The following is a 26,667-nucleotide window of genomic DNA, read 5'->3' as shown; positions in this document are numbered from 1 at the left end:
GCTTTTGAGAACCGGGTGGGGCGCTTATTCTGCCCCACACAATTTGCCGTCCTGGGCAGTTGCCCATGTCCTTTTCATAGTCTGGTGATTGAGCTCAAAACAGATGTGCTCATTAAAAGTCCACTGTAGCTGGTTTCCAGGCACATGGGATGGGGTTGATGTCATTTCCAGATCCAAGTTCAAACTTTAGTGGAAAAAGTCAAATGGCATACATAGCCACCAGCACTTGTTCATTATCTTTACTTTTATGCCCTTCACTTTATAAAGGAAATTCCTAAAACTTTCTGTACTTCACACCTGTTATTTCAGAAATGATCATTCATCTTGCAAAAAAATTGTGGCAGAGTACCACTGGTGACAGCCAGAGTACCACCAGTAGGACTGGTTCTCACAGACCCAGAACCATGGATCTAAACAAGTTGACTTAAATGTGCATCATATCAGCCTACCTACCTGTGAAAAGCCCAGTGAAATCCATTACATACTTTGAGAACAACTCATGAATGGAATAATTAGCACAGCATGCTTTTCCGCCTGGCTGGAAGTCTCTCTCGATAATGAACAAAGGAAAGGAAATTAGCTTTTGTCTCATAAAGTCACAACTTCAAAGATCCCTGCCATTGCATTAATACAGCTATAGCCTGCAGCAGCGTGAAAGAGAATAAAATAAGCACCCTTACACAGACCCCATTCTCCATCAAGGTCGTTCTCAGGACAAATGCCAGGTGTTAGGTCCTTATAGACCACACACGCTGCTCTGACTGAATAGGAATAATTAGATATAGAGGAGTTTACCAAGTCTTCTGGTGTGCGACTATTTCAGTATATCATCCTTCTATGCAGCTGATGTACAGTTAATCACACTAGGTCGAGGCTTTGGCCCAGGGCTTTCCCAGCTGTGCCCTCCGCGACCTGTGAAGGCTGTGTTGCCTAAGTGCTTTTCTAGCCAGCTAGCCCAAGGAGTGTGAGTGATGCACTGATCTGGTGCTGGGTCATCTGGCTGGACTAGCATTGCTACATTACAGCACATCAACAAAGGTCTCAACAGTCCAGTATCTGCAGAAAACCTGAAATGCTCCATGGAGTTTAGGAAATATTTAAATCATTTCAGCACGCAAATGTCTTAGATCGAGCATCTTGCTAAATGTTTAGGTTTGACGGTAGTGCGCTGTGTGACATCTCAAACTCTGAATCAAAATAGAAAAAAATAACTTAATAACCCTGTGACAAAATGACAAAAGCTAAAGGAAACAGTACTGATGACCAGAGAAGGGCAAGTGTTGTCCAAGCCGTTCTCACCTCTCCTATCTACTCCTTTATCTGCCAGGATCAGTTGTTAGTGCTGGCAGTTTTCCTTTCCTGTCCTCTGGAGAGAGGTGGCTCTCAGCTGGAGAGAGCTGCCAGAGGCAATGCACTGTTTCCATTGTGTGGTGAGAGACACACAGAGGCATTGAGATACTCAGTGCAGGTGTGGAAAGAAGGTAAGGCAGGGAACACACCTTAGGGGATAGATTCTTTTTTTTTTTCCAGGGAAAAACTTGTTTTTGAGGGACCGTTTTAGTGCTGACACATTTGTTGTTGGGAGGACTTATTTACTTGAGGTACACTGTACTGGAGGGTACGAAAAGGCACTCAGGTGGAATGGTATCTCTGTTATTTGTTACAGATGAAGGCTGCCAGAATTAACAGAAGTTTCACTGTTGATTCATTATAATAAGACCACGAGACTAATAGTAGTTCAAAAGGCATCAGCAAATAATAAACAGTTTAGGCACTGCCAAACTTTTGAACAAAGGCTTAACTTTGGCCACATTGTATTAAGTAGACACATTTTAAGTAAAGATCAGCTGTTAAGGAATAATCAGAAACCAAATAGAAAATGATGATCTCCTCTTGAGTCTGATCATTTCTGATTTAATTTACTAAAGCATAAAATACAAAATAAATATTTTCTTTCCAAGATTTTAGAAATTAAAATAAAAGGTCAGACACTGCAATGCACCATGTTAATGAAGAGATTGCTCGGTTGACACAATCTATAAATTAAAAATAGATTAAATTGATGAGTGTTATGATAATTTACATAAAAAAAAACGCAGTAAACATAACATACTTGATATTAAAAAAATGCTTTGGTGTTCTTGAATATCCATAACACTACCTCTGTTTTTTCTTTCTTAGTTACACTTTGCACAGTGATTTCATGTTTAGCTTTGGCTCTTTGGAGTCAATGTCTGAGGTTTTGCTACCATTTACTGCAGGGACTTCATCAGTTTTCTTTAGACACAAAGTCCTACTGTGATTTTTATTTGTTGCTCAAAGTGTCTGACTGATCGATTGCTGCCATTTGTTTAAGGGATTCCTTAGCTTAGATAGCACTCTTAGTTCAGAGATTGTATGTTTAGCTATGCCTCTTTTTATGATGGAGTCGTCAACTTTATGTATTATCTTTGAGCTGTTTTATTTATTTATTTATTTATTTTGATAATCAATTGAATCATATGTTTTTCATAAACATATGATTATGTTTATGAAAAAAAAAACATAATCATATGTTTTTTTTCTGGAGGGAGCCACAAACCAAAGATAATGTCTTCTAATATCATTAAGTCTATGTACTTGACAGTAGTATATAGACTTACTGTAATAGCTTGTGGAATTATCACTGATACAAAGTCAACGATTCAATGCAATAAGCTAGGCTTCCTCAGACACAGCATCCTACTATTTTTTTATGAAGTAATCAACTGGATTTGATTGCATTGTAAAAAAAAAAAAAGGAAATGGACTGTGAATGAGCTAATCAGAATCTGGCAACGTGATTGCACCACATTAGAATACATTAAATCTATAATAAATTGGAACTAATTTGGATTATTTATCATATGAATTTGAAATTTGACTTGTCTTCTGAATGGTCTTGAGCCTACATTTGATGGAGAATAGTGTTATGTAAACAAACTTGAAATTACAGATACTTTCGGTGTTCATTTTCAGGAAAACCAACTTCATAAAAGTATTAATCTAAAGTACCATTTGTGATGTGCCAGAGCTGTTTGTCATAAATATGAGCGAGACCACAGGTTTTCAAATCGTGACCCGGCGGCCATTTGCAGCACTTGGAATGAATTTGTGGACCCCTCAACCAGAAAAGAAAACTCAGATGAATTCTCTTTGCTACTAAGGGAGTTGATGCAGATACACATTCAAAAAAATGTAAGGGTGCAGGTTTGCAGGCTTTTCGAAAAAGATACAGAACAATTAAGACATTCTTGAAATGGGAAATGTATTTCTAATATATCTATTTTTTTGGCTTTCCTTTGAATATGATAATAAACCTATGAAACTAAAGTACATTTTATCAGCTGGAACAGAGCTGCTTGGAATCACAAAGCCAAATTACTTATGGAATATTTCTTTGTCCAGTAAAAACAGTTTTATTTGTAATCTTGTACCATGCGTACATGAATCTGAACTCATAAATAAATGGTTAATTATCATTCTCAAGAAATTATCAGAGTATGTTTACTTCTCAAACTATTCAGTGTGTCTAGTGGTTTGGGACAGCAGTAGAGCGTGCTGTGATGAGACATTAAACTAGTTCCTGTACGAGGTCGTGTTTCCTGATACGCTCACAGGGTGATTCCTCACATAAACACAGCAACCCAAAGCCGATAACTTCCTCTCACACTGGGAGGTTTTATGTGAAAGTGTGCCGTTTGCTAACTGTTAGTTTAAAAACTGACAGGCTACAAGACTCCCTTTGACAGGGTCTATTCATCTCTAGGTGTCAGCTGGAGAGAGGAGAAGGTGAACGAGGGAGGGATTAAAGAAACAGGGCGGAGAGAGGAGGTGTGTGAAGCGAGATGGAAGACCAACAGAGAATAAATGGGAGACTGGTGTGCGTTAACAGTAGGTGAGGTTTACCTTTAGCTTTGAATCATTTCTCTGATCATCCCTGTAGCAAATTTGCAAAAATTCATGTAGCGAGTGCTGATGTTTTCATCAGTTTGGTTTTAATTATATGTCTCGCTCAGCATAGTCTTCCTTCTACCCGGCTAATTTAGATTGAGATCCTTCCAGGCTTTCCCCTATCTTTCTTTTCCCTCCCCTCCTTCTCTCCTCTCTGCATCACATCAGCCTCTTTGTAGAAAAAAAAGAGGAAGGAGGAAAAAAAAACCTTCATGTCTGTGACTTTCTTGCCCTCCAGCGTATGAAGCCCTCTTTTATTTTGATCATCGCAGCACAATGGATTCATGCCATTCTGGCAACTTTATTCAGTATCAGCCCAAATTTACATACTGCTTAACAAGTTTGTGCATGACTGTTGATGCCTCTGATCAAAGTGCTTTTGGAAATCTTTCTCATCTGATTTTTCTTCCCCTCTTACCGTCCTTCATTTTGAATGCATGCTGCAGACAGGCATCTTTAACTCAGGGGCAAAGAAAGGTAACCTTACTGCTGCACAAGCCCAAATGTCATCCAACAAGAAGGGCTCATGTCCCGGGGATAAGGATAATGTAATCTAAGCAGTATACAGTGTATGAATGTGTGTCTTTGACTCTGTGTGTCTCTGCACTCGCCTCAGTGTTTGTTGCAGGCTTGAGTTTGGGGGCGTAGAGAGACAGGGGATGACAAAAGTCAAAGCAGTCATGTGTCATTTTTGGTGCTGAAGGGCTGGGACCTGCCTGCGGGGCTGTCCTCTCTGTCAGACGCACTCAGATATCTGTGCTGTCTCTTTCTTTCGCTCTCTCCATCCTTCTCCCTGTCTTTATCTGATGCACGCCTATATTTGCAGCTGTACGTCTGTGCCCTAATGTGCAGCTTAATGTTTTAGGAGCAATAAAAGCTGAGATGAAGCTCCGTTTTACAATAATGTCTCAGAAAACAGCAGATGTTCAACCATAAAAACTCACTTTCCACGTGCAAAATGAAATGATTGTTTAAGGTTTTTATTCTCTTTAGAAAAGGGGCGATGTGATTTGTTCAGTAATTCAAAGTGTAAAAATCCAGCATTAAATCAGGTTATAAAAGGACCGCACTTCAAACCAATGGTTCATGAAATTCCCATAAGTATAGCAAATGGGAAATCATATGAAAAAGGCATCCGGTTTACTATGGATACTTGCATACATACATGGGCCACCAGAGTAAACAACAGTACTGCACACATCAAATACCCAAAAGAGAAAAATGGATACAAAAAAACAATGAAAAGAGGGTGTGGGTGGAAAGAGTGGAATCGTGGGAATGCAAGATTGCACCTCCCTCAGGCACTCAAATTATCCTATGGGCCGATGGTTCCTCCTTATGCGTCGGCTGACATTTTCCTGTAACCCCATCCCGAGTAATGCTATGTGATGTGTGTGACTGGCTTCTGCCACGGCCCTGAGAGGCCACAAACCCCTGGGGCCATTCGCTCGTAGCCTGCAGCACCCTGAGAATTGTTTATTTTATCTCTGTCTACCCTCCACCACCCCCTCTCTTTTTTTCCCCCCTCTCTTTTGCCTCTCCGTCTCATTTAGTCGTCTCTCCTGTTCTCCCTGTCTAGGCCAGTGGTGTCTACTTTCAATTAGAGGAGGATGCACTCTGAGTTTTCTTCTGGGAGACAAAACCCACTGACAGGTGACTCTTAAGGGGTAACTCTAAACCAAGCCTTTAGTCTCTTCATGCAAACTGTTAATATTCCGCCACCTTTCAGGCGACACGAAGGTAATGACAACAGACGATGCTGCCGGTGTCTGTTACTCAGCTGTATATGTTTCTCAGTGAGATAAGACTGGAGGCAGAGTTCAAGAGAAAAACAGTAGAAAATCAATGTGTGCTGCAAAACTGTGAGCTAGGGGAAGAAAAAAAAGAGAGATTTAAGGACATAGATGATAAGATGTGTGATACGAGATAATAGACTGATATTCAAACTATTCCCCTGGAGCTAGAAGTTAAAAGAGAACGTTAAAAGAAAACATATTTGGATCACTTATAGATGTGTTAGGCCTGTATGAGCCAATATGTGCAAACTTTGCTTCATATTGATGCAAAGCCTGACACCCCAAGGGCAGGAGAGGAGGCAACCCAATTTGCCATACAAATATAGTGTATGTGTGTAACTGTCGACATGTGACGCGCAGAAAAGGGACAGTGTTGAGAGCGTAGCCTTTTATGACCCAACACACTCTGACAGCTCGGCCATGGCTCGAGGACACGAGCAATGTTGCTTTTTCATCTGACAATTTTGAGCAAAACAACTCCCACTCCATAGATTCAATTGTTTCGGACTGCCAGTGCGGCTGTGAGCTGAGGAACAGAGACAAAAACATGTCAGCGGCCAGTGGATTCTGCTCGCTGTTAGCTACAGGAGTCACACTGTCAATCTGCAGGACGGGAAGTGAGAGAAAATGTAAGCGATACGATAGGCGCTGCTTTTATGCAACACTGCCCTCTTCTGGTCCACGAAGAGGCGAGCAGAAGAGGTCAATCCTGAAGCTTCCGGAAAGTGAAATGTGTTAAAGAGACGGGCTGCCTTGCAAAAGTGTTTTGTCATGTCACAGTCAAGCTAAAGATTGTTTTGTTCAAGGTTTTCTGTGATATACTAACATATTAATTCATAATTGTTGAATTAAGTGAAAACCATGCATGGTTTTTAATTTTATTTCAATTTAAAAATATCTCAATTGTGGCATGCATTTCTATTCAGATCACTTTACATTTGACACTTATTAATAAATTGAAGAGAAACTAGCTATCCTCAGAGGTCACTTTAATAATACGTAGATTTGATCTTGCCATAAATACTTCTGAGGATTGTTAGAAATCATTAGTGAATAAATCGCATATGAAGGACTAAGAAATACAACACAGTTCAGAACTATAGTTGTGAAGTTTAAGGTAGGGTTAAGTTTTCCCAACTTTTTGTATCTCACAGACTGTTGTTCAAGCTAATGTGTAAAAATTTATAATTTTTGCACTGGAATAAAAATTGAGACCACTTCACAGAACCCCAATCGAAACCTCATAGTTATTACTCATAGTTATTCCACCCAATATTGATTTCTGAATCCTTCCTGAGTGAAAACATTAGTATTGTTGTTTTAACTTGTTTTCTTTGGATTGTTTGAGGTCTGAAAGCACTTCATCTTTTTTCTTTTTATCATTTTGACCATTTCTGATTTTCTGAAAATAAATACAAAATTTTAGCTTGGAATTTCAGAGACATGTTATCAGTAGTTGATAGAATAAAAAAAAACAATGTTGATTTTACTTGAACATAAGCCTATCAAAAAGTAAAATCAGAGAAACTGTTCATTTTAAATGGTCTCTTATTTTTTTCCTAGAGCTTTATATGTTTTTCTTTTTTTTTACTGCAAACCTACCAAGACATGGCGTTACCACCCAAACCGATAGTGCAAGAAAAGCAATAGTAAGAGATGCAGCCAAGACATCCATGGCAACTTTGGAGGAGTTGCATAGATTCACAGCTCACCCAGGAAAATCTGTTGCTAGGACAACAATTAGCTGTGCACAACAAATATGGGCTTCATGCAAGAGTGGCAAGAACAATCCCATTCACTGTTAGCCTGACATCGTGCTGGGGACACAGCAAATATGTGGTAGAAGGGATTTCCGTGCTGTTAGTGTCAGACTGGGGTGGTCCGCCTTCCAAAAGGTCAATGACATTAAACTTACATGTCATGGAGTCGAAGTCCAGTTCATTGTCCAATTGAAAATCTGTGGCGTCTGAATCTGAGTTGAAAATACATTTTCATAAATCCAATAGTTTGAGATTGAGAGGCTGCACAGAAGAATGGGCAAATATCTGAGTTTTTATATGTGATGAAGACATCCTAAAAAATTACAGTCAAGGTTGCAACAAAGGACAATTCTACAAAGCATTGACCTGAGGACCAAATACATATCCACACTAGTTTATATTTATGCTGTATTTGAAGTTATTTGTTGCATAAAATCCAAATAAAAGCTAGACATTTTCCAGTGTTTCCCCTTTGTGCATACAACTGGCCTACACGATGCATACATGTGTGCACAAACAGTGCTCTGTCGACAGCTTGCAGGACTGCGTAGTCTTGCTTGGAGAGTGCATGTCCTCAAGCCTGGTTCCTCTCTCAATGACCTCTGGTGAAGCCATTATTTTTTGCATTAATGATGAGCAGCAGCCAGCGATGGGAGAGATGGACTTTGTCCTGAGGCACAGCAGCACTGATTGCAGGCAACAACAATACCAGGAAAAAAAAGGGAAAGAAATAAAAAGAAAACTCTTTTCCATAAGCAGTTCAAAGGACAAAATCTTAGCAGTAGGGAGAATAAGCTGCCCCTGGTCTATTCAAAGCACGGATCAGATGAATTTTGTAGCTAGAGGATTACCCAGGATAAAGCTAATCCCACGTTACCTGCAGCCTTCTTGGTCATCCATTCATTCTCTTCAAACTAGTGGTGGAACATTAAAACTAAATCTCAACAAAATAGCGATAAACAATTAGTGTGCGAGTGCATAACATAAATTAGCACAAAACTAATTGTCCCAGGAGTTAATGACAGCATAGTTGGGAACAGATCAGAAGCCAAACTGATCCATATAATTAGCCCAAAACCAAACCCCCAACAACTCCCAAACAAGACAAGTGCAGACATAGTTAAGGCAGCCACTCAGGAAATCTTGGCTTGGGGAAGATGACTCTAAATGAAGGACTATAGCATTCACCATTATGTCTTTGGTAGGAGTCAGAGGGAACCCCTGGGGCTCTTCAGCACAGCACAGCACAACTTTTCAAAGGGCTCCAGATTAAAGTCACTGAAAGTTCCCACTGGGGTCTGAGGCCAGGATCCCATTAAGCAGCCCAACCACACCGCCGGCCATAATTGTGTCGTTGAGAATTCAGAGCAGTGGTTGCTTGATAAGCAAATTTAGGGTGAAATAAAAAAAAAAAAAGCAGGAGGCTTAAAAAAAGAGAAAAAAAAGGGGGGAGTAGAGGAGGACCATTATACCCTTCATTCCCTCAACCCTAATTTGTTTTAAACGACTGAGGGAAAGGTGAGCTCTTATGAAGCAATCAAGCCCACACTATTTTCAGCCATCTGACAGCTGATAATACTTTATCACAACATACTGCCGTTAGGTGTCTTTGTCACAGTACTCGCTTTGCAGTAGAGCATTCAATATAATGGGTGAGGGTATTCTCTTTAACTTTTCTCTTAAATAATTAGAGTTAATGTTACAATGTCTGATAATGTTACTCAGTGTTACACACCAACACAACTCATTGAGTCAGTAAATAAAAGTACTGAACTTTGAAAGACATAAAAAAAATCCACTTTTATTGATTATTTGGTTTCATTCTGGTTTTCAACATCATGTAGAATGTATTCAATATTTCTTCAGAGCCTGGCAAAAAATCTAAATTCAAACTTGAGAAAAGAATATCTAACATACGCAGTAGCAGTTAGCTGTGGACAAACAGAGTTTGGATTAATGGTTGCATCCAACCTTCGACATCTTGGTAAGAACTGGTTTTCTTCATCTGGTGCCTCACCCAAAAATGTTTGAAAAGGTTAAAGGAGTATCTGCAGCTCTCAAGTTAAGATTCAGCTCAACAAACAAATGAAACAAATGAGCACATTCTTTGAAACTAATGTATGGAACCCAAAAATACTAATGTATTGCAATAAACCAAAAATTATGTCAAAAGTTTTAAGTGGATTTTTTCTGCTTTTTCTTCTCTGCCTCCTCTTCTTTTTCTTTCTCTATCTCGGCCACCAGGGTCTCAATTTCCTTGGACTCCAAGATCTATAAACACAGAAATCAGTTAATGCAAAAGCTAAAATAATAATATGCAACATATTATCCAGATTAGTTTAACGGTGTACCTTGAGTGGCTGATTTCTTCTAATAACAGCAAGTTCAATATTCTTTCCTCCTGACTGGACAACCTGTGATCAATTAGGGGAAAATTTAAATGTTATTAAAGGACAATTTCCACTTAAGATGAATATCACTTGATGGTAAAGCTGTTCAAAAATACCTTTACTATCTGAACAGTTAGTCTTGAGATCAAGTCAGAACTGTTTTCAGTTGCAAGTATATTTCTATAAATCCTGAAATTCTACAGTCGACTTTATTGCAGCAAGAACTTTTTCAAACTGTTTTAATATATAGGACTTATGAGAACAAAACATTTACTGAGTTAGACTATTTGTTATGCTGAAGTTGGATTAGCCCTCATGTTAAAGGGCTACCTACGTTTCGGCATATGACCATCCATTTCAAAATGGATGGATTCATAGATAATTTACATGTAATAAATAAGATATGGGGGGAAAAGTGACTTCGACACCAAGCATATGACCTTTAAAAGTAAATTATCAGCGAAACCTTAATTTTGATATTGAAAGTTCCTAAAATAGTTGATATAATTCTTTGTTTATTATTGAAAACCAATACAAGATCAAAATTCCATCCTAAAACCTTGATCTTAGAAGACTGGGCTGCACAATATCAGAAAAGTATTAAATTGCAATACCATTGCTAAAAAATAGTTATACTGATGAGAAACAGTGATTTTTAACATCTCAGATGTGTCAAATATACAACAGGCAGTTAGCCAAAATATACCAACATACATAAATTATTGTCTGATACCTTAAATATTATATTCTATATTTAAGATATATATGTGTTTATAGATATTCTTTGAACTGTAATATTCAAAGAATATTGCAGTTCTTTGAAACTGCAATATTGCAATTCTGAATATTGCAAAGCTCTGTTGAAAGCTGCAGAGGCAAAAAGGAAGATTGTCTTCTTTTATATTTGAATAATTTAGTCAGTAGCTCAAATTAAGTGTTGAATTGCCATATCAAAATATTAACTATAGTGTCCAGATATTATTCAATGTAAGCAGAGTTGTGCATAAATTCAGAACTGTATTTTCTAATCAGTGGAACTAGGACTAGGTCTAGAAACATGAATATGCTACATTTTCTTTTGGTCTCCCTCCCAAACAGTGTAATTTAAAATTACACTTTAGGTTAATTTTTCACTTTAACATTTTTGTCGTGGAAACGCTCAGTGCAGAAATTAAACGATGAGAGAGCAACTTTAGGAAAACAAGCTGATGCAAAGGTTTAATATGACCTTACCTCAAGCAAAGCTTTGATAGCCAACTTGATGGCCTCATTGTCCCCAGCGATAGCTTCATCTGTGTAATTCTTCTCCAAAAACTCCCTCACTGTTTTCGCGCTGCGGCCGATTGCATTTGCCTGAATATTTTTTTCACAAAGTTGTAGAGCAAAATCAACGGGAATTGTTTTCAGACCAGCACTTTCCTTGTCAAGCAAGCAAAGACAACATTGTGATGAAAATAAAGATAAGAATAAAAAAACACTGACCTTCCAAGCGTGGTAAGTCCCCGAAGGGTCTGTCTGATACAGCCTTGGGGTTCCATCGTAGTCAAAGCCAACAATTAATGCAGAGATTCCAAACGGCCTGCGTCCGTTGCTTTGAGTATAACGCTATTAAGGAAATCGGAGGAGAATACTCACTATAACTAAGTCGTTGTCATTTGTCATTGTTCCCATTGTTACTTTCCAAAATTTGTAAATTACCTGTTTCAGAGTAGCGATGTATCTTGTGATATATTCCACTGTGACAGGATCCTCAACTGTTAGCCTGTGACTCTGGCATTCAACCCGAGCTCTGTTTATCACAATACGGGCATCTGCCGTCAGACCTTAAAAACAAAGACAGAAATTAAACCACTAAAGCAAGGAGACAGTGAAAGAAATTATAAGAAACATTGATATATTGACCTAACTTTAACCCAATTATCTAATTTTCTTGCCAAGTATCCATCAAAATCAAAACTGATTTCTGAGTTACCCGCAAATGCCATGCAGACATGTTCATCCAGTGCACAGATCTTGCGGACGGTTCTTTCTTCCTGCAATTTTGCAACAGATTTCTTCTCCACACCAAGAACGACAATATCTTTACCTCTGATTCCAACCTGAGGACAAGAAACAGCATATGATTATTACTAATTATTTTAGAAACAGCAAATATTTTATATCTATCGGTTTAGATGTGATGCACTTACTGATGCAGAGTAAATACACAACTCCTGTATTCAACCAACTAAAAAGACTAAGGATGTGTTTCAGTAAGAAAGCCCCAACAAAATGTGAATATAATTCAGGACCTATAAAAACAGCCAAATTAAAACAGATACTACAGAGAGCTTTTTGCATAGATAAGAATTACTTTGTTTCTTATTTAAAAAATAATAAATATAAAATCAGGAGGAGCATGGCACAATGCAACTTTTCATCAGAATAGATTGGAGGTTCACTGATGACACTTTTAAAGGCAAATTTTTCTTTATTATTTCCAGATTTGACAGATTTTCTTTTTTAAAAGGACTAGGGGTCTGATTACAGCCAAACAATTACATGCCAGTATGTTGTTTTTGCAAAGGTTTCTACACAAACATAAATATTTTTATGCGACTACATTTTCTGAATTAGTAAATGTGTTAGATTGTTTCATCAGCTGTAATCATTTTTCAGAGCTGTAATTACAGCTACTCAGTTTGCTTAGTGTAAATGAAGAACTAATAAGTGAACACTGCTTCTTTTCAGACATTCATAGAGCTTTTAAATCATACTTATGAGAAGGGTTTTACAGAAGAACAAAGACTTAATGTGTTAGAAGTTTTAGGTTAGGTCATTTAGAAAATAAAAACTTCATCTATAAATACCTTAAACCTCATCTCCGAATTATTTTGTTGCATTTGTCCAAATTCTGACTAATAGTAATAACTTGTTGATCAACATTTAGATTTTTATTCCAAATGGAATATAAATACTTTTGGATAAAAGGATTTATACCAAATTATTTGTACCAAAAATGATTTGGTATAAATTCCTGTCCCTGAATAGATCAAGTTTATGGCATATTCTGTGTGGCAATTAGAAGATTATTCTGAAAAACATTTCTCAAGACTATTATACTACACGTAAAAACAAACGTGACCATTATTTGGCTTGATTTTAATTATTTTTAATCAATCTTTTCTCCCCGTGTCTCGTTATTTAAAATCACATCAAAACCGAAAGTACTGAGAGTGACACAGCGACAAAATGCTAACAGTGGTGATTTTCAACTCCACGAGTGTCGTCTCCACTATATTACCAGTGCGATTGAAATAACTCATGTTCAACAACAACATTTAGACCAACATAATTCAAAATGTAACAGACAATGTTAACAAATTACACTACTGAGCAAGTAATGAGTGATTGCTAGCAGCGAGTTTGTTGGCTAAGGGAGGCTGACAACGTTAGCTTTAGCATCAATTCAATTTAAAACACTTACTGCGGTGGAACCTTTCTTTACAGCTTCTTGTGCATACTCTACTTGAAAGAGATGACCGTCTGGGGAAAAGACAGTAATTGCTCTGTCATATCTTGCCGCCATCGCACTGCAAGACAAGCTGGACGAGACAAAAAGGAGAAAAGTTCAATCTAATGATTCAGCTAGTTAGCAACGAGCGGTTCAAGTTGAGAATTGGGACTGCGCATGCGCGTTACCTATGAACTGCGGATGCTAAAAATGGCAAAAGCCGCGTGAGTGTCAATTGTACGTCAGTGACGCCGCCATTTTATAAGTGGCATCTTTTAGTTAAACATAAAAAACATATTTAAGTTTAGATCAAGCTGTGTATCTAATGCTCGAGCATTTCATATAATTTTTTTTATTGCAACTAAATATGTCTATGTCTATATTTCTTTATGTTGTTTTACATCTGGCGTGAAGCACGTTAACACAAGACTGTCAACAGTTACTAATTCATTATTAACATATAAGCGTCTTTCTATATTTTTCGAAGACAAGTACATGTATTTTGAGCAATGGTTTTTCATGTAATAACTCTTGTTCAAAGTCTCAAAAATATTTGTGACTCTTTAAATATCTTCATTGTATTTTATTTTATTGCTTCCAATTAAAAAAAACGTCACAGTTTAATTGCTTTTACCAGGCGAACTTGCCACCCGCAACATGACGGACACAGCAGCTTCGTTTCCAGGGGCCAACATGTCGAAAGGGCCAACAACGCCCATGCTTGCAGATTCACAACAAATTAGAATCACACACACTACGCTTAGAAAAGCTACACTCCCAAAAAATTACAGTTCTATTTCTTATCAGTTCAGTACGTCCCATAACGCATAACGACGTGAAAAAGAGCAACATTTATTATTATTATTATTATTATTATTATTATTATTATTATTATTATTATTATTACTTAAATTAAAGTTTGACAGTTTCCCCTTTTATGGTTTTCTGCTCTTCTGTAGACTGTTCCACTAAACGATGAAGGGGTATTTCAATTAAATAAAGTCAAAAACGATTGATTTGCCAAGAAAACCAAGTATTTAATATCCAACTATTTATGTACGGCAACTGTGATTTTCTAGTTACAACACAATGGGAAATAAGATTGACAAAAAGAAGTATGTTTGAATTTCCCGTCACCCCCCAAAACGGACCGCTGCATTACGAAATTGCACCGTATTGAGCGCTGTGGGATCAGAGTTTTACCGATTTGTCCTGTGTTAGCCACTTGGGGACTTTTTATGCTGTAGCTCGCTTTTATCCGTAATTTTTTTTATCACCATGTCGGTGGCTTTTGCACCTCACAGACAGCGAAAGGGTGATATAACACCCGCTGGAATACAAAAGGTAATTCACCAGGTTTTTTTCCCCCCCGCGGATCATTATGGAGGCTACGGTTTGAGACGCGGCTGCTAGCTGTTGAGATTCTCTATGTAGCAGTGCCCATCTAAGTCTCAACTGTGGGCAGATCGGTAACACTGTTACACGATCAAAGCGCGGTGAATACGAAACTCCCTAGAAGCAGGATCCCGTCTGTACACGGGGAAACCAAAGTTAACTTGTCATGCTGATGGAAAATTGTTCGTTAGATGAATGAAGGCCTTTGGTTTTGTTAGCAATGCACAGCTAGCATGCAAGACACGTCTTTGTTAGCGAGAAAAGCACGCTTACATTTTACGAAAAAAACCGATCTCTTTGTCTTCAACTGCAACAGAATAAACACCAGAGAGCACAACTATCACGGGACTGACTATACAGTCTTATTTCGTTTTGCCTTAAAATGATGAGAAGTAACACAGAAGTTATATTATCCGCTTTTTACTTTTTCAGTTACTTGATGAAAACAACCAGCTGATCCAGTGTATTATGGACTTCCAGAGTAAAGGCAAAACAGCCGAATGTTCTCAGTAAGTTTCCCAAGTTTAGTTTCTTCTGTACAGTTCATTTAATTAAATGTGAAGCATTAATTAATCTCAATCTACCATACCAGTTATCAACAGATGCTGCACAGAAATTTAGTGTATCTGGCTACGATAGCAGACTCCAATCAAAACGTACAGTCTCTCCTCCCTGCTGTGAGTATTATTAACTTCTGTTGATGTTGCTATGTTTAGTCAATGTCATTGTTGAGGTCCTCTACCAGTTATAGGCAATTAGAGTAATTTGAATAACATTTTTAAATGTTCTTTTTACTGTTTGGTTTTGAAATTAAAATTACGTATTCATTCATTCTTTTATTTTTTTTTAGCTGCTGCTGTTTTCTAAAATCCCAGGTTGTAACCAATACATGATGTGATGTTTTATAAGGTTATGAAAAAAATATTGTTTAAATTCATTATGATTTCAGCAGATTACTAAAAAGAAAGTGTCTTTTATGTGTTGTCTCCTTTCCTCTCTGAATTATTATGTCTGTATTCAATGTATATATTTTTATAGTACAAGTTTTTTATTTAAATCTTGATGTACTACTTGTCCTATTTGATTAGTGAGAACATTTTAGATTTATTTTTTTTTTTCTTACCAGCTTTTCTTTCCTGCAGACAGATATGTCATTATTTTTTCAGACAACTGATGTGTGTGTTTGTGGTATTCACCTACAGCCACCCACTCAAAACATGTCCATGGGTCCTGGTGGCATGAACCAGAGCGGACCCTCTCCTCAGCCCCCTCACGGTCACAACATGCCCTCTGAGGGGATGGTTAGTGGTGGCCCTCCAGCTCCCCATATGCAGAACCAGATGAATGGACAGATGCCTGGTAAGTTCCCTGTCTCAGCAGCCCCAATTTCTTGTCTTTCTTTCTTTTTTCTTTCTTTCTCCCTTTCCACAGTTTCTGTCTCACCCTGAGTTGCCTGGCAACACCACAGCACTATGAGGGAGGTCGTTCGGCTGAAGGATGATGTCACCCATTCGTGCTGTGGTGGATCTATAATGTGATCTCTATTTCTGATTTTTTTTTAATTTTTTTATTGAAACGCAGAACTTTGTTGTCATGTTGTTTCTGACTCTGATGTGTGGAGGTAAGTCACTTTTGTCGACCAACACCCATGGAGTAATTGGAAAGCAGTGCATTATCACTATAGCAGCAATCACATTCACTAATAATGTAATAATTTAAATAAACTTCAATAATAAATGACAACTTAACATATTTTACATTTTAAATAAAGAAACAAAATGTATTATTCATTGCACAAAAAGATGAAAAGGCTGGTGTTAAATACCATATTAGAGTATATCAAGTTACTGTGATTTATTTATTTTTTTGCTCTGTTCTGTTTTCTAGGTCCTAATCATATGCCCATGCAAGGTCCTGGTCCGGGTCCCAACCAGCCTCCAAATATGCCCAGCGGCTCCATGAACATGCCCCCCAGCAGCCATGGCTCTATGGGTGTTTACAATCACGCGGTGCCCTCTTCGCAGGGCATGCCAGCTCAGAGCCAGATGAACATGACCCAGGGTCAACCTATGGGAAGCTACGGGCCTCGACCAAACATGAACATGCAACCTACTCAAGGTAAACTGATGCATTTGCAAGTTTCCATTTTTGGCTGCATTGATTTAAAACTGTTCATCACGTTCAGTGGTGTTTGCTGTGAGACACATACAGCGTCATGCAAAAGTATTCATACTTCTTGAACTTTTTCAAATTTTATCATGTTAGAGCCCCAAACCTCAATGTACTTTATTGGGATCTTATGTGAAAGACCAACACTATCGATTGATAAATGTGGGGGAAAGCAGGAAATGGTACTGAGAAAAACAATTCTAAATATCATGTTTTGGGTATGGATTATTCATCAGGCGCATAGAAATTTTTTCAGTTATTGGGAAGAAATATGACAACTACTTGTTAGAGATTGCAGAAGATGAGGCAAAGTTTCACAATCCAGCATGGCAACTCTGTCAAATCAACAATGGGGTTGTTAAAGTGAAAGCCTTTTCCAGTATTATTTCCAATAGAACATTCAAATCTAAATTAAGTTGAACATTTTGGGGCAAGACTTTAAAGTTGATGTTCACAGATGCCCCCACCAAATCTATTTGAGCTCAACCTGTTTTGCAAAGGACATGTAACATTTTTACTTTCCAGATTTGCAGCTGTCATTACTTCAAAAGGTGATTCTAAGTACTCACCCAGAGTGGACATAGAACATCTGAAATCACATGTTTATTGCTAAAAGATGTGGAAACCATGTACTACACTCACCATAATTCACAATCATACACCACTCTGATCTGTCAGATATGACAAAATGTGAAGATAAACTAAGCAATTTATTCAAAGTTGCTTTGGCTTTTTACAATGCCTGTGTACTACAGGTCCCATGATGCATCAGCAGCCTCCATCACAGCAGTACAACATGCCTCCTGGTGGTGGTGGACAACACTACCAAGGGCAACAGAATCCAATGGGTATGATGGGCCAGGTCAATCAAGGGAACCATGTCATGGGACAGAGACCAATGCCACCTTACAGACCTCCGCAGCAAGGTATTCCTCTCAGTTTCTCTTAGGTGTGCAAGTTGTGAGTGTTGGTCTTTCTTCTTTATAACCCCTTCCTTCTACATTTCCTGCTCCTGTTTCACTTAGTTTCTTCTACCCCGTCCACTATAGTTCAGATATCTCGATGAGAAATGGGTGTAACTTGAAAGTTTTCAGCCTTGAGCAAAACAAGGAAGCAGCCAACAAAGAGCTGTCCAGCGAGAATAAGCAGCAAAAGAACCCATCCTCTTCAACCTTCCCCTTACACAAGGCATTCAACAACACCTTGAATCTACCTGTGTATATGTTGTATGTAGGACCCCCCCAGCAGTACCCAGGGCAGGAAGACTACTATGGGGACCAGTACAGTCACGCAGGACAGGGAGCCTCAGAAGGTAGGAGAACCCTCCAGTCACTTGGAGAAGATGTTCACTGAATTGACACAGACCAAGAAATTGTAATGAAGCTGGAATTTAGAGTTTCTTCATTATTACCTCGGAGAATGCCCTTTTTGAATATGGTGCTCTGAATCTGAAATTGTAAAACATCTATGTTTTAGAGGTTCACACTATTTTGAGAAGGTGCTGCGTTTCATCAGCAAGTTAGGATCTTTGCAGAAATTGTATAAAATGGTCATTTTTTGCCTTTAATTATATGGCATCATACTTCTGATGCTATGGACAATTTGTTCTGTGGTTTGTTTATAGTAATGTTTGCCAAGCAAATTATTAATAACCAGGGACATGCAGAAGAGCACCACAAGTGGCATACAAACCGCGAGCCATTGTTGAGTGGTGTGAAAGAGTTGGTGTTCTCCAGCTTGTTGGGTGAAGGATTGTTATTGATGCACTAGCAACAATGCTAGAAAATAAGAAATATAAAACTCTTTCTCTTTGTCCTGTTAACATTTACTGTTGTTTTCCTCCTCTACTCACCAATCCCTTTCATTTAACCCTATAAACATGTTTCACTTTCTAAAGTAGTTATGTGGAGAACTAAAAACATGGCTTCTTAAACTCCACTCTTCAAAATCTGACCTCACTATGCTATGCTGAGATTCTCTGACCTTTATATAATTAAAATCAGAGTATATATTTCTATATCAATGTGTCGTAGTATTACTTATATTGTCAAATCACAAAACAAAGAATTTTTTTTATTACTTTTAATTAGCTACTCTTACAAAAATCAAGACATTTACACATCTTCACTTAGTGGTTGGTAGAATTGACATTAATGTATCAAATATTTTGGGTCTTCCTCAAAAAACTTTTCACAATGGCTTCCTGGAGTTTAGGCCCATTGTTCCTGACAGATTTATGGGAACTGAGTCAGGATTTGGAAGCCTTTAGTCGGGGTGATGACCTGAGGCTTGTGAAGCTGCAAATGTTTTCTTCCAAATGTAACAGTGGTCATTATGGCCAAACCCTTCAAATTTAGTTGAGGGCACTGAAGTCCTAAAGTAAACAATGTAAGAGCTGGACTTTCCCAATATTTTTTATGCCTACGTAATTGTAAATGTGGCACCTTTGGGGATTTGGAATTTGGACCCAAGGACGAACCAGACCTTAAAGTCTCCACCAGTTTCTTTTGAAACAGCCTCCCATATATGCTGGGTAATTATTTAAACAGTAAAGCAGAAGTTGATTGCACTTTGCAACGACTGTGCGTCCCATTTATCTACATGTGGTTAACAAGTCATGCTCGTACTCCTTGAAGGTAATGCACAGTATGGCCAGCAACAAGAAGCATACCAGCAAGGCCCGCCACAACAGCAGGGATATCCTCCTCAACAGCAGTATCCAGGTCAACAAGGCTACCCACCACAGCAGCAGGGTTATGGTAAGTTCCATACTTTTACCTTTAGGAGACATATTTGTCCTCTAGGAGGCACTGTCGGTTTTCTTATCACTTTTTCCCCTCCGCAACTATAATATTTTTATAAACGTTTTAAATTAACAATCCAGATAGATTTCAAAATGTTTTCAGAGTTTATTCAGAGATGGAAATAAAACCTGTGTCTTCCATTAGTGTTAAGTGTTAATTAATACCCTACATGTGCTTTTTTTGCAATACCTCTAGAAAAAAAAAGTAATTTCTTGATGTGATTTACAGTCAGAGCCCCTTTGAAAAATAATATTGCCTAAGGCAATTTCACTGTTTATTGTATTTGAGCAACATTTTGTGTGAAATCTGAATATTGTTATGGGACTTTGTAATTTTCCCCCAAAACATACCAGTTAGGTCAGGACAATATTACGAAAGCAGGTTAGGTAAGAAAACAGCATGCCAAGTTTTCAACATATTGTAGAGTCCATCCATCAGATGAAAACGAGAAGAAGCACGACATTCTCCCCACAACATCAGGTTTGCATACTTGGACATACTGTCCATGCTGCAAGAATGGCATGTTAACCAGAAAAAAGGAAACTGGACAGTTTATTGGAAGATGGAGAAAAACTAGATCAGAGGTTTAATTTCCAGCACCACAATACCATAAACTTATATTCTTTCAATTACAAGACACTTTATCTTGCTTCTCTCTACAACAGTTGACTGTTTATAAAGTTTTTTTTTAAAAATCATAATTAGTAAAATTCCTGTGGAGCATGATTCGGTATTATGGAATAATGTAATATTTTGAGTTACTTGATTTGTTGTGGTACAATAAATACTTTGCAACTTTTTTGGATGAACTGAACTTTCCATACTCTGTTACAGGTTGACATATGTTTCCCTAATATATTAGCCAACATCATGATATTCACAGAGCTTTGAGAACTAAATCTACCTTACCATTTTTAGAAACCTTTGCTGTTAAAGTTGACTTCTTGAATCTCTTGAGGCATGTTTCCTCATCACATTTTTTTTTCTTTTGTTGGAACCTTCCACCATTTGGCCTGTGTCTTAGCCAAAGCTCATTTTAGTAATGAGCTAGCACAGAAGCAGAGGCTGTGAGGTGAGATTCATCTGGCACACACACATGCCTGCTCTCGAAGGCCCCCACAAGGTTATACACAACAGCATAAGGCATTACGAGCGCCTAACGATGCTGCGTGGGCCTCATTTGACTTCAACCCTCAGTCCTTCACAGCAGTTACAGAGCTTGTTGCAGTGTGCAGAGGCTGATGAGATGATTTTTTTTTTGTTTTAAATGAAACTTCCTCCTCTAATGAAGACCAGCAGAATTTCATTGATGTCTTCTTGCATTAGTGGACCACTGCCTGACTCGCTTGTTCATTGCAGGTTCAGCCATTAAGGAGACAACCTAACCAACTAGGTTCAAAATGCAGATATAAATTAACTTGTTGGTACTAGGGGTAGACTAGGAATATGTTTAATAGCAATACAACTTCTGGAAATTTTAATGACAATATTGGCCACTCTTTTTCTTTTGTTGCCATTCCATATAGTCTCTAGCACCCACTATTAGCTTTAGCTTCTCACTTTCTGAAGACTGGTGTAGCCATTAAAGCTGCACTCTGTAACTTTTATTTTAAAAAATTGTATATACTCCTTAAAGCTTTCATTATTTTCTGACAGTATAACATGAGATACTTAATCTGTGTGAAAAAATTTTGCTCCTCTGCCTTTTCCGTGTGGTTCTACTTCCATCTGTAAAACTACATCTCTCCCAATTTGACCCAACCAATCAGATCCACGAGTCAGGCAATAACGCTCATACATATGCTGCTCAATCAGATTCAGAATGCTTTTATTATTATTGTATTATTGTATCACAACAAAACTTCATTAAAATTTCATGATTTCAATGTACAAATGGCAGAGAAGCAACTTACTGATACAGGAAAACTGTTTATCCATTGTCATTGGTGCCCATTCTAACTAGCCTGTGCATTCACTGCAGGCTCTTTTGTGGGGACAGATCTGTAACATAGCAAAGAGCAAAGAGGGGGGCGGGGTGAGCAGCACATACTCAAGATGATTGACAGCCCTCCTTCTAGCTATGATTGGTAGTTTTATAGCTGAGCTGTATATTTCTGTAGTTGGCTGTAGGACAGGAGGCAGAGGAGTTTATTTATTTTATATTACCTGACTTTTACTATAGTGTCAGAACATAATGACAGTTTCAATAAATATGCAAATAAACATTTAAAAAATAAATAATACTTACATACTGCAGCTATAAGGGGAAATTACCAATATAGTTAGGAGAGGATATTGGATTAAATTATTTGTCATACCCATTGTTGATCCTTAAATTAAACCAAAATACCTTTAAATGTTGAATTTATCAAAGCGTTAAAACACCCTAAGTTTGGCTGGAATATGTTTCAAAACTTTACGACATCTTAAACGACTCCGTTTAAAAACTAAATTTAAAGTCATAGTGTTGGCAGCATCTGAGAGGTGTCAAAACTTGCTTTTGTAGATTTTTCAGTCAACTTAAAGGAATGTAAGCATGTCTTGTTTTCAATTCTTTCTGCTGAATATTTATTTCAGGTCCCTCCCAAAGTGGCCCAGGACAGTATCCTAACTACCCACAGGGTCAGGGTCAGCAGTACGGGGGCTACCGTCCCCCTCAGCCCGGACCCCCACAGGGCCAACAGCAGCGCCCGTATGGTTATGACCAGGTGAGTATAGCCAAAGGACTAAATGGTCACAGAGACTTGTTTGTGCATCAGGTTTAGTGTTTTTCTTGTTATTGTTAATGTCAAATTATTATCAATGAAATGAGAAAACATTAATGGGTAGTGTGTTTTGCATGCTGTTGTCATTTTTGGTGGTTAAATGTGTTCTTCCCAGTGGAAGTTATGTGTTTAGTGTCTTTTGCTCTCAATTCTCAGTCTTGCTTATGTTTTGTGGCTTATGTGGAATCATATTTCAGTGATAAATGAGGGCTTTAAAGAGGATTCTTCCTTCTACTTGATGCGGCCTGCGTCAGTGTTTTGAAGGGGGATCGATTTGCTGCCCTGTATTACCTGTGGTCTTATGTGGGGACCACAGCTGCACTTTGATATCTTTATCTTTGAACATTTAGGGGCACATGAGGAAATAAAGAAGCGGGGATTTGAACCCCTGACTAGCTCTATAAGAAGCAAAGGTAATGGTTGCTGTGAAGACCTCAACGTTAAATCTAGACACTTGACCACTTAGCCTTAATTTGCATTTGTTGTTTCTTCTGCCTCTCCTCTATCCCTTTCAGTCTTTCTTTGTAGTTTTCCCTCCCTTCCTTGTTTTTTTACACTTATGTATTTTTTATTTTTTTTTTATCTATCAGGGGTCGAACTGTAAGTAATGAGGTCTAAGAAAAAAAACCCATACATGGTCTGCAACCAAAGGCTGTGCCTTTAATCAACTTTAATTTGCAACAGTTCATTGCTTAAACTGTGCTTAAAGGGGTGTAGCGGTACATGTGATGGTGCTAAGCTTATTTTTGTTGTAACTTTTATGAAAAAGTTACAACAAAATTAGGCCTTTTTAAACTACAAACCGAGGGCACATGGGACATTTTGTCAGTCACATAAGTTCCCTTCTTCATACTTCGGTCCTTACCAGACCCTATGCAATGTATTACATTAAGGCTGAGCTTCAGGCCCAAATGAGGCCTTGTGTTACCATGCGTTTTTGCTAATTTAGATAAAGAGTAGACTTCTCTAAACATGGCTATTTACAGACGGTATTAAAATCTGGCCTGAACTGAAAATTGTCAGTGTACCATATTTATCTGAAGTAAAAGTTAAAATATTTTTATTGTTTTTGTGCATTTTATCAGAGGTTGCAACAGTTGTGGAAGTTCCTTTTGTAGTTTGTGTAGTGGTAATGCTGAGATAATTATTAAAAAAAAAAAACATTTTTTACGTGTTTTTAATGGGTTTTTTTCAAGCATTTTAAGTCCTGGTGAAAAATTAATAATGTTCATTCCAAACCAATAATTATGTGTGCTGTTACACCCCTAACATTATAATTTGTTATCAAAGTTTAAATTTATAGTTTCTATTAATACCAAACGCATATTTCGACCCCTGTTTAGGAATGCATTAAATAGAACTGTTAAAGCAGATTTTTCTTATTTAAAAGTAGCTTCCTATTTTTCAGAAGTAATTTTTGTGCCCAAACTTGATATGTATAGTTAGTTTAGTGCTTTTAAATTGTGAAGTCATGTTGCCACCTGCTGGTCAATTCCAGTCAGTGCAGATATATTATTAATCATGTTTTACAGAATAACATTGCGACTTGAGATGTTTCTTTGCACCGTGCTGAGAGTTGTTTAAAAGCTCAGTAACATGTGTCTGTCGTATTTCACTCTACAGGGCCAGTATGGAAATTACCAGCAATGAGAAATGGTCACAGTTTACCTACACAACTCCTCTCTGATCTCTGAGTTTTGACCTCTGGTCAACTGCTAAGCAGACAATAATGATGGTTTCAGCTCAGATCCTCCCGGACACAAACACGCATATGAATACAAGATATGTTTTCCCCTTTTTGGGCTTTTATCCTCTCCAGCAAAATGTGTTCCTGTTCGTCATGCACATGTCAAAGTCAGTGACCTTGCTCCAGTGTCTCAAAGCGGCAATGCCTTAACAAAAAATAAACAAACAAATGGAACTGCCTTATCCTTTAGCATTGCAGAGTGAGGAATGTGGCAACAAAGATTTTTGGACACCAAAACTGAAATGTCAAATTTTCAATGTGTTTGAGTGCATCAGTTCCCTGCCCTTCAACTCTCCAATCACAAGAAGCAATAACGTAGGGATTTGCTCGGGGGTTTGAAGACGAAAAGATGCACCAGGCAAATTTCCAACTAGGCCAATGGTACATGTCTCAGTGTATGTGATAATGTAAAGAAAAAAACAACTGTTATTTTGTGCTTTTTAGATCAAGCTAACTTTGTATAAGATGTTGAAAACTAGTACTAAGCCTGTGTCGTTTATTTTAAAGAAGCGTATGTGTCCCTCTTTTTTTTTTTAAAGCTTTTTAATGATGGTGAATCCCATACAGTTTTCTTTCTTTATTGAATTGTATGACTAATAAATTAGATCTGCAACATATGTGACATAGCTCTGTATAAATCAATATTTTATGAAAAATGCCATAGATAAAATTTCCTTAAAAACAATATGGGCAGCATAAGACAACCCATAAAAACAGAAGTGTTAAGTGAGATATTTTTCTGTCCTTTTTTTTTTTTTTTACCACAGTACCTGACAAAATAAGGCCTTCTTCCTTAACAGTTCTCAGAGAGGTAATACTGTATGTAGCAGATTGTAAATTAATCTCAGTTGGGAGTTTTTTTTTATTATTATTATTATTTTCTGAAAATATCGACAGCTTGTTTGAAGAGTGGTAAATGGGAAAGCCCAACATGATTTATTTTCTAAGATTATGTTTTGTTTTTATTAGCCTGTTATTTGACAATGCTGGAATCATGTCGCCCCCTTTGAAGAAATGTCTGAGTTGATGTCATTCAAGTAGTGTTTTGTGTGAATAATGAATATTGTTACTGTCAAATATGTAACATAATATGTGAAAATAATGTTCTGAAGTGGATTCCTTCAACACAGTAAAGACTGGTTGTGCAGTTTTATATCACTGGCTTGATATCTGTATTATGGTGCATATTTTATTGATCCCATATGTACAGCAACGTAAAGATGAGGAACTGACAGTCCTCTGATATTGTTTATATGGCTGTTTTAATATTTTTCAGTCTGCACCCCATTCAAGTGGAGGTCACATAATGTGTCTTGGCAATGTGAACTGTACATTCAAATAAATTGGAAGAATCTTTAATACATTTTTGTGTGGATTTTTTTTAGCCCCTTTTCTGAAGGATGTTATGAATATACTGTTATGCTGCTGTTTCCGTAACTCTTGAAACCTTTCAGGTAACATTGTATGTTATGTTGTGGAATTGATATATACAGTGTCAATTGTGAAATGGATGGCATTTTTTACATAGGCATACAAATATAATCAGCCCGCTTTTGCTTTGAATAAAAATTCAGTACAGCCACCTGCCTTCAGAAGCCAGCTAATTGTAAATAAATACAGTCTAAACTGTGCAATTCACCTCAGCATAAATACAGTTGCTGAAGGTGTCGTTGGTGAGCAAATGGCATTCAGAAGCACAATGAACTCAGTCGGAAAGTCAGAGTTAAAAAGTCAAAGTATGGCAAAATGCTAGAATTACCACGACATGACCTAAACTGACCCATGGTAACTGGTAGAGAAGCAAAGCTCCACAGACTTCTCCTTCTGCAGAAGCCTGACCATATTTAATTCATATACGTTGTCTGTGGTTATTTTATTGTAGGTTCGAGGAAAATACCTAACACTCCACAGCCCTGTCATCAAGAAAACTATTAATTGTACCCTCCAGAAGTCTTGACTTTATGAAAGAATAGCAAGAAGAAAGGCTTAAAAGGTACTTTTTCACAAGGCATCAAGGGGACACAAATGTGGAATAAAGGGCTTTGGTCAGATGAGACCAATATGTAACTGTTTGGTGAAAAGCAACACATCACCCTGCAAGATCATGGTGGTGACAGTATCAGGACCAGAAAATGTGGCCCTGCTAAAAGCTTAAATCTGTTCCTTCCAGAAACAGTCCAAGCAAAAAAAAAAAAAAAAAATCAACAATTTTTTGCAGTCATTGGATTTTGGTGTCTGGAAAATAAGCTATGTTAAAAACCTGTCCATCATGGTGTTACAGTTGGCAGGTACTGCTCCTCACCTGGAAACTGGTCAATCCAGACCCCTCACCTAGTAACACAAGCAGAGCACTGCCCATTTCATTAATAGATTAGT

At 37.7% G+C, this 26,667-nt stretch overlaps 2 protein-coding genes across 4 annotated transcripts; one reads left to right on the top strand and one right to left on the bottom strand.

Moving 5' to 3' along the window:
- Positions 1 to 9,309: 9,309 nt before the first annotated feature.
- Positions 9,310 to 13,581, bottom strand: psma8 (proteasome 20S subunit alpha 8). Its single transcript, XM_055033198.1, has 7 exons — positions 13,385 to 13,581; positions 11,891 to 12,017; positions 11,617 to 11,741; positions 11,401 to 11,523; positions 11,152 to 11,271; positions 9,880 to 9,942; positions 9,310 to 9,799 (listed from the first exon to the last, which is right to left on the bottom strand). Exons 1-7 carry the CDS (start codon positions 13,484 to 13,486, stop codon positions 9,704 to 9,706), a joined length of 756 nt encoding a protein of 251 aa, XP_054889173.1. The 5' UTR covers positions 13,487 to 13,581; the 3' UTR covers positions 9,310 to 9,703.
- A 1,007-nt stretch (positions 13,582 to 14,588) lies between these two features.
- On the top strand, positions 14,589 to 25,650 carry ss18 (SS18 subunit of BAF chromatin remodeling complex). Of its 3 annotated transcripts, XM_055033524.1 has the most exons (11): positions 14,589 to 14,755; positions 15,239 to 15,315; positions 15,399 to 15,483; positions 16,009 to 16,165; positions 16,694 to 16,924; positions 17,731 to 17,901; positions 18,210 to 18,287; positions 19,612 to 19,734; positions 22,357 to 22,487; positions 22,895 to 22,957; positions 24,168 to 25,650. In XM_055033524.1, exons 1-10 carry the CDS (start codon positions 14,690 to 14,692, stop codon positions 22,910 to 22,912), a joined length of 1,137 nt encoding a protein of 378 aa, XP_054889499.1. In that variant the 5' UTR covers positions 14,589 to 14,689; the 3' UTR covers positions 22,913 to 22,957; positions 24,168 to 25,650. The 3 variants fall into 3 exon arrangements, with proteins under 3 accessions (XP_054889499.1, XP_054889498.1, XP_054889501.1); XM_055033523.1 differs by lacking the exon at positions 22,895 to 22,957; XM_055033526.1 differs by lacking the exons at positions 18,210 to 18,287; positions 22,895 to 22,957.
- Positions 25,651 to 26,667: the final 1,017 nt, after the last annotated feature.

This window comes from Poeciliopsis prolifica, unplaced genomic scaffold (assembly GCF_027474105.1).
Source record: "Poeciliopsis prolifica strain line A6 unplaced genomic scaffold, Auburn_PproV2 SCAFFOLD008, whole genome shotgun sequence".
NCBI classification, from domain to species: Eukaryota; Metazoa; Chordata; class Actinopteri; order Cyprinodontiformes; family Poeciliidae; genus Poeciliopsis; species Poeciliopsis prolifica.
This window is presented reverse-complemented; position numbering and strand designations above follow the sequence as displayed.

Bases quoted from the DNA above. Each gene is read 5' to 3' on its own strand.
- ss18 (XM_055033523.1), top strand. From the start codon at position 14,690: ATGTCGGTGGCTTTTGCACCTCACAGACAGCGAAAGGGTGATATAACA. The intron at 14,756-15,238 runs GTAATTCACCAG...TTACTTTTTCAG, and splicing joins CACCCGCTGGAATACAAAAG to TTACTTGATGAAAACAACCA. The intron at 16,925-17,730 runs GTAAACTGATGC...TGTGTACTACAG, and splicing joins GAACATGCAACCTACTCAAG to GTCCCATGATGCATCAGCAG.
- psma8 (XM_055033198.1), bottom strand. From the start codon at position 13,486: ATGGCGGCAAGATATGACAGAGCAATTACTGTCTTTTCCCCAGACGGT. The intron at 11,272-11,400 runs GTCAGTGTTTTT...AAAAATATTCAG, and splicing joins GGACTTACCACGCTTGGAAG to GCAAATGCAATCGGCCGCAG. The intron at 9,800-9,879 runs GTACACCGTTAA...CTGTGTTTATAG, and splicing joins GAAGAAATCAGCCACTCAAG to ATCTTGGAGTCCAAGGAAAT.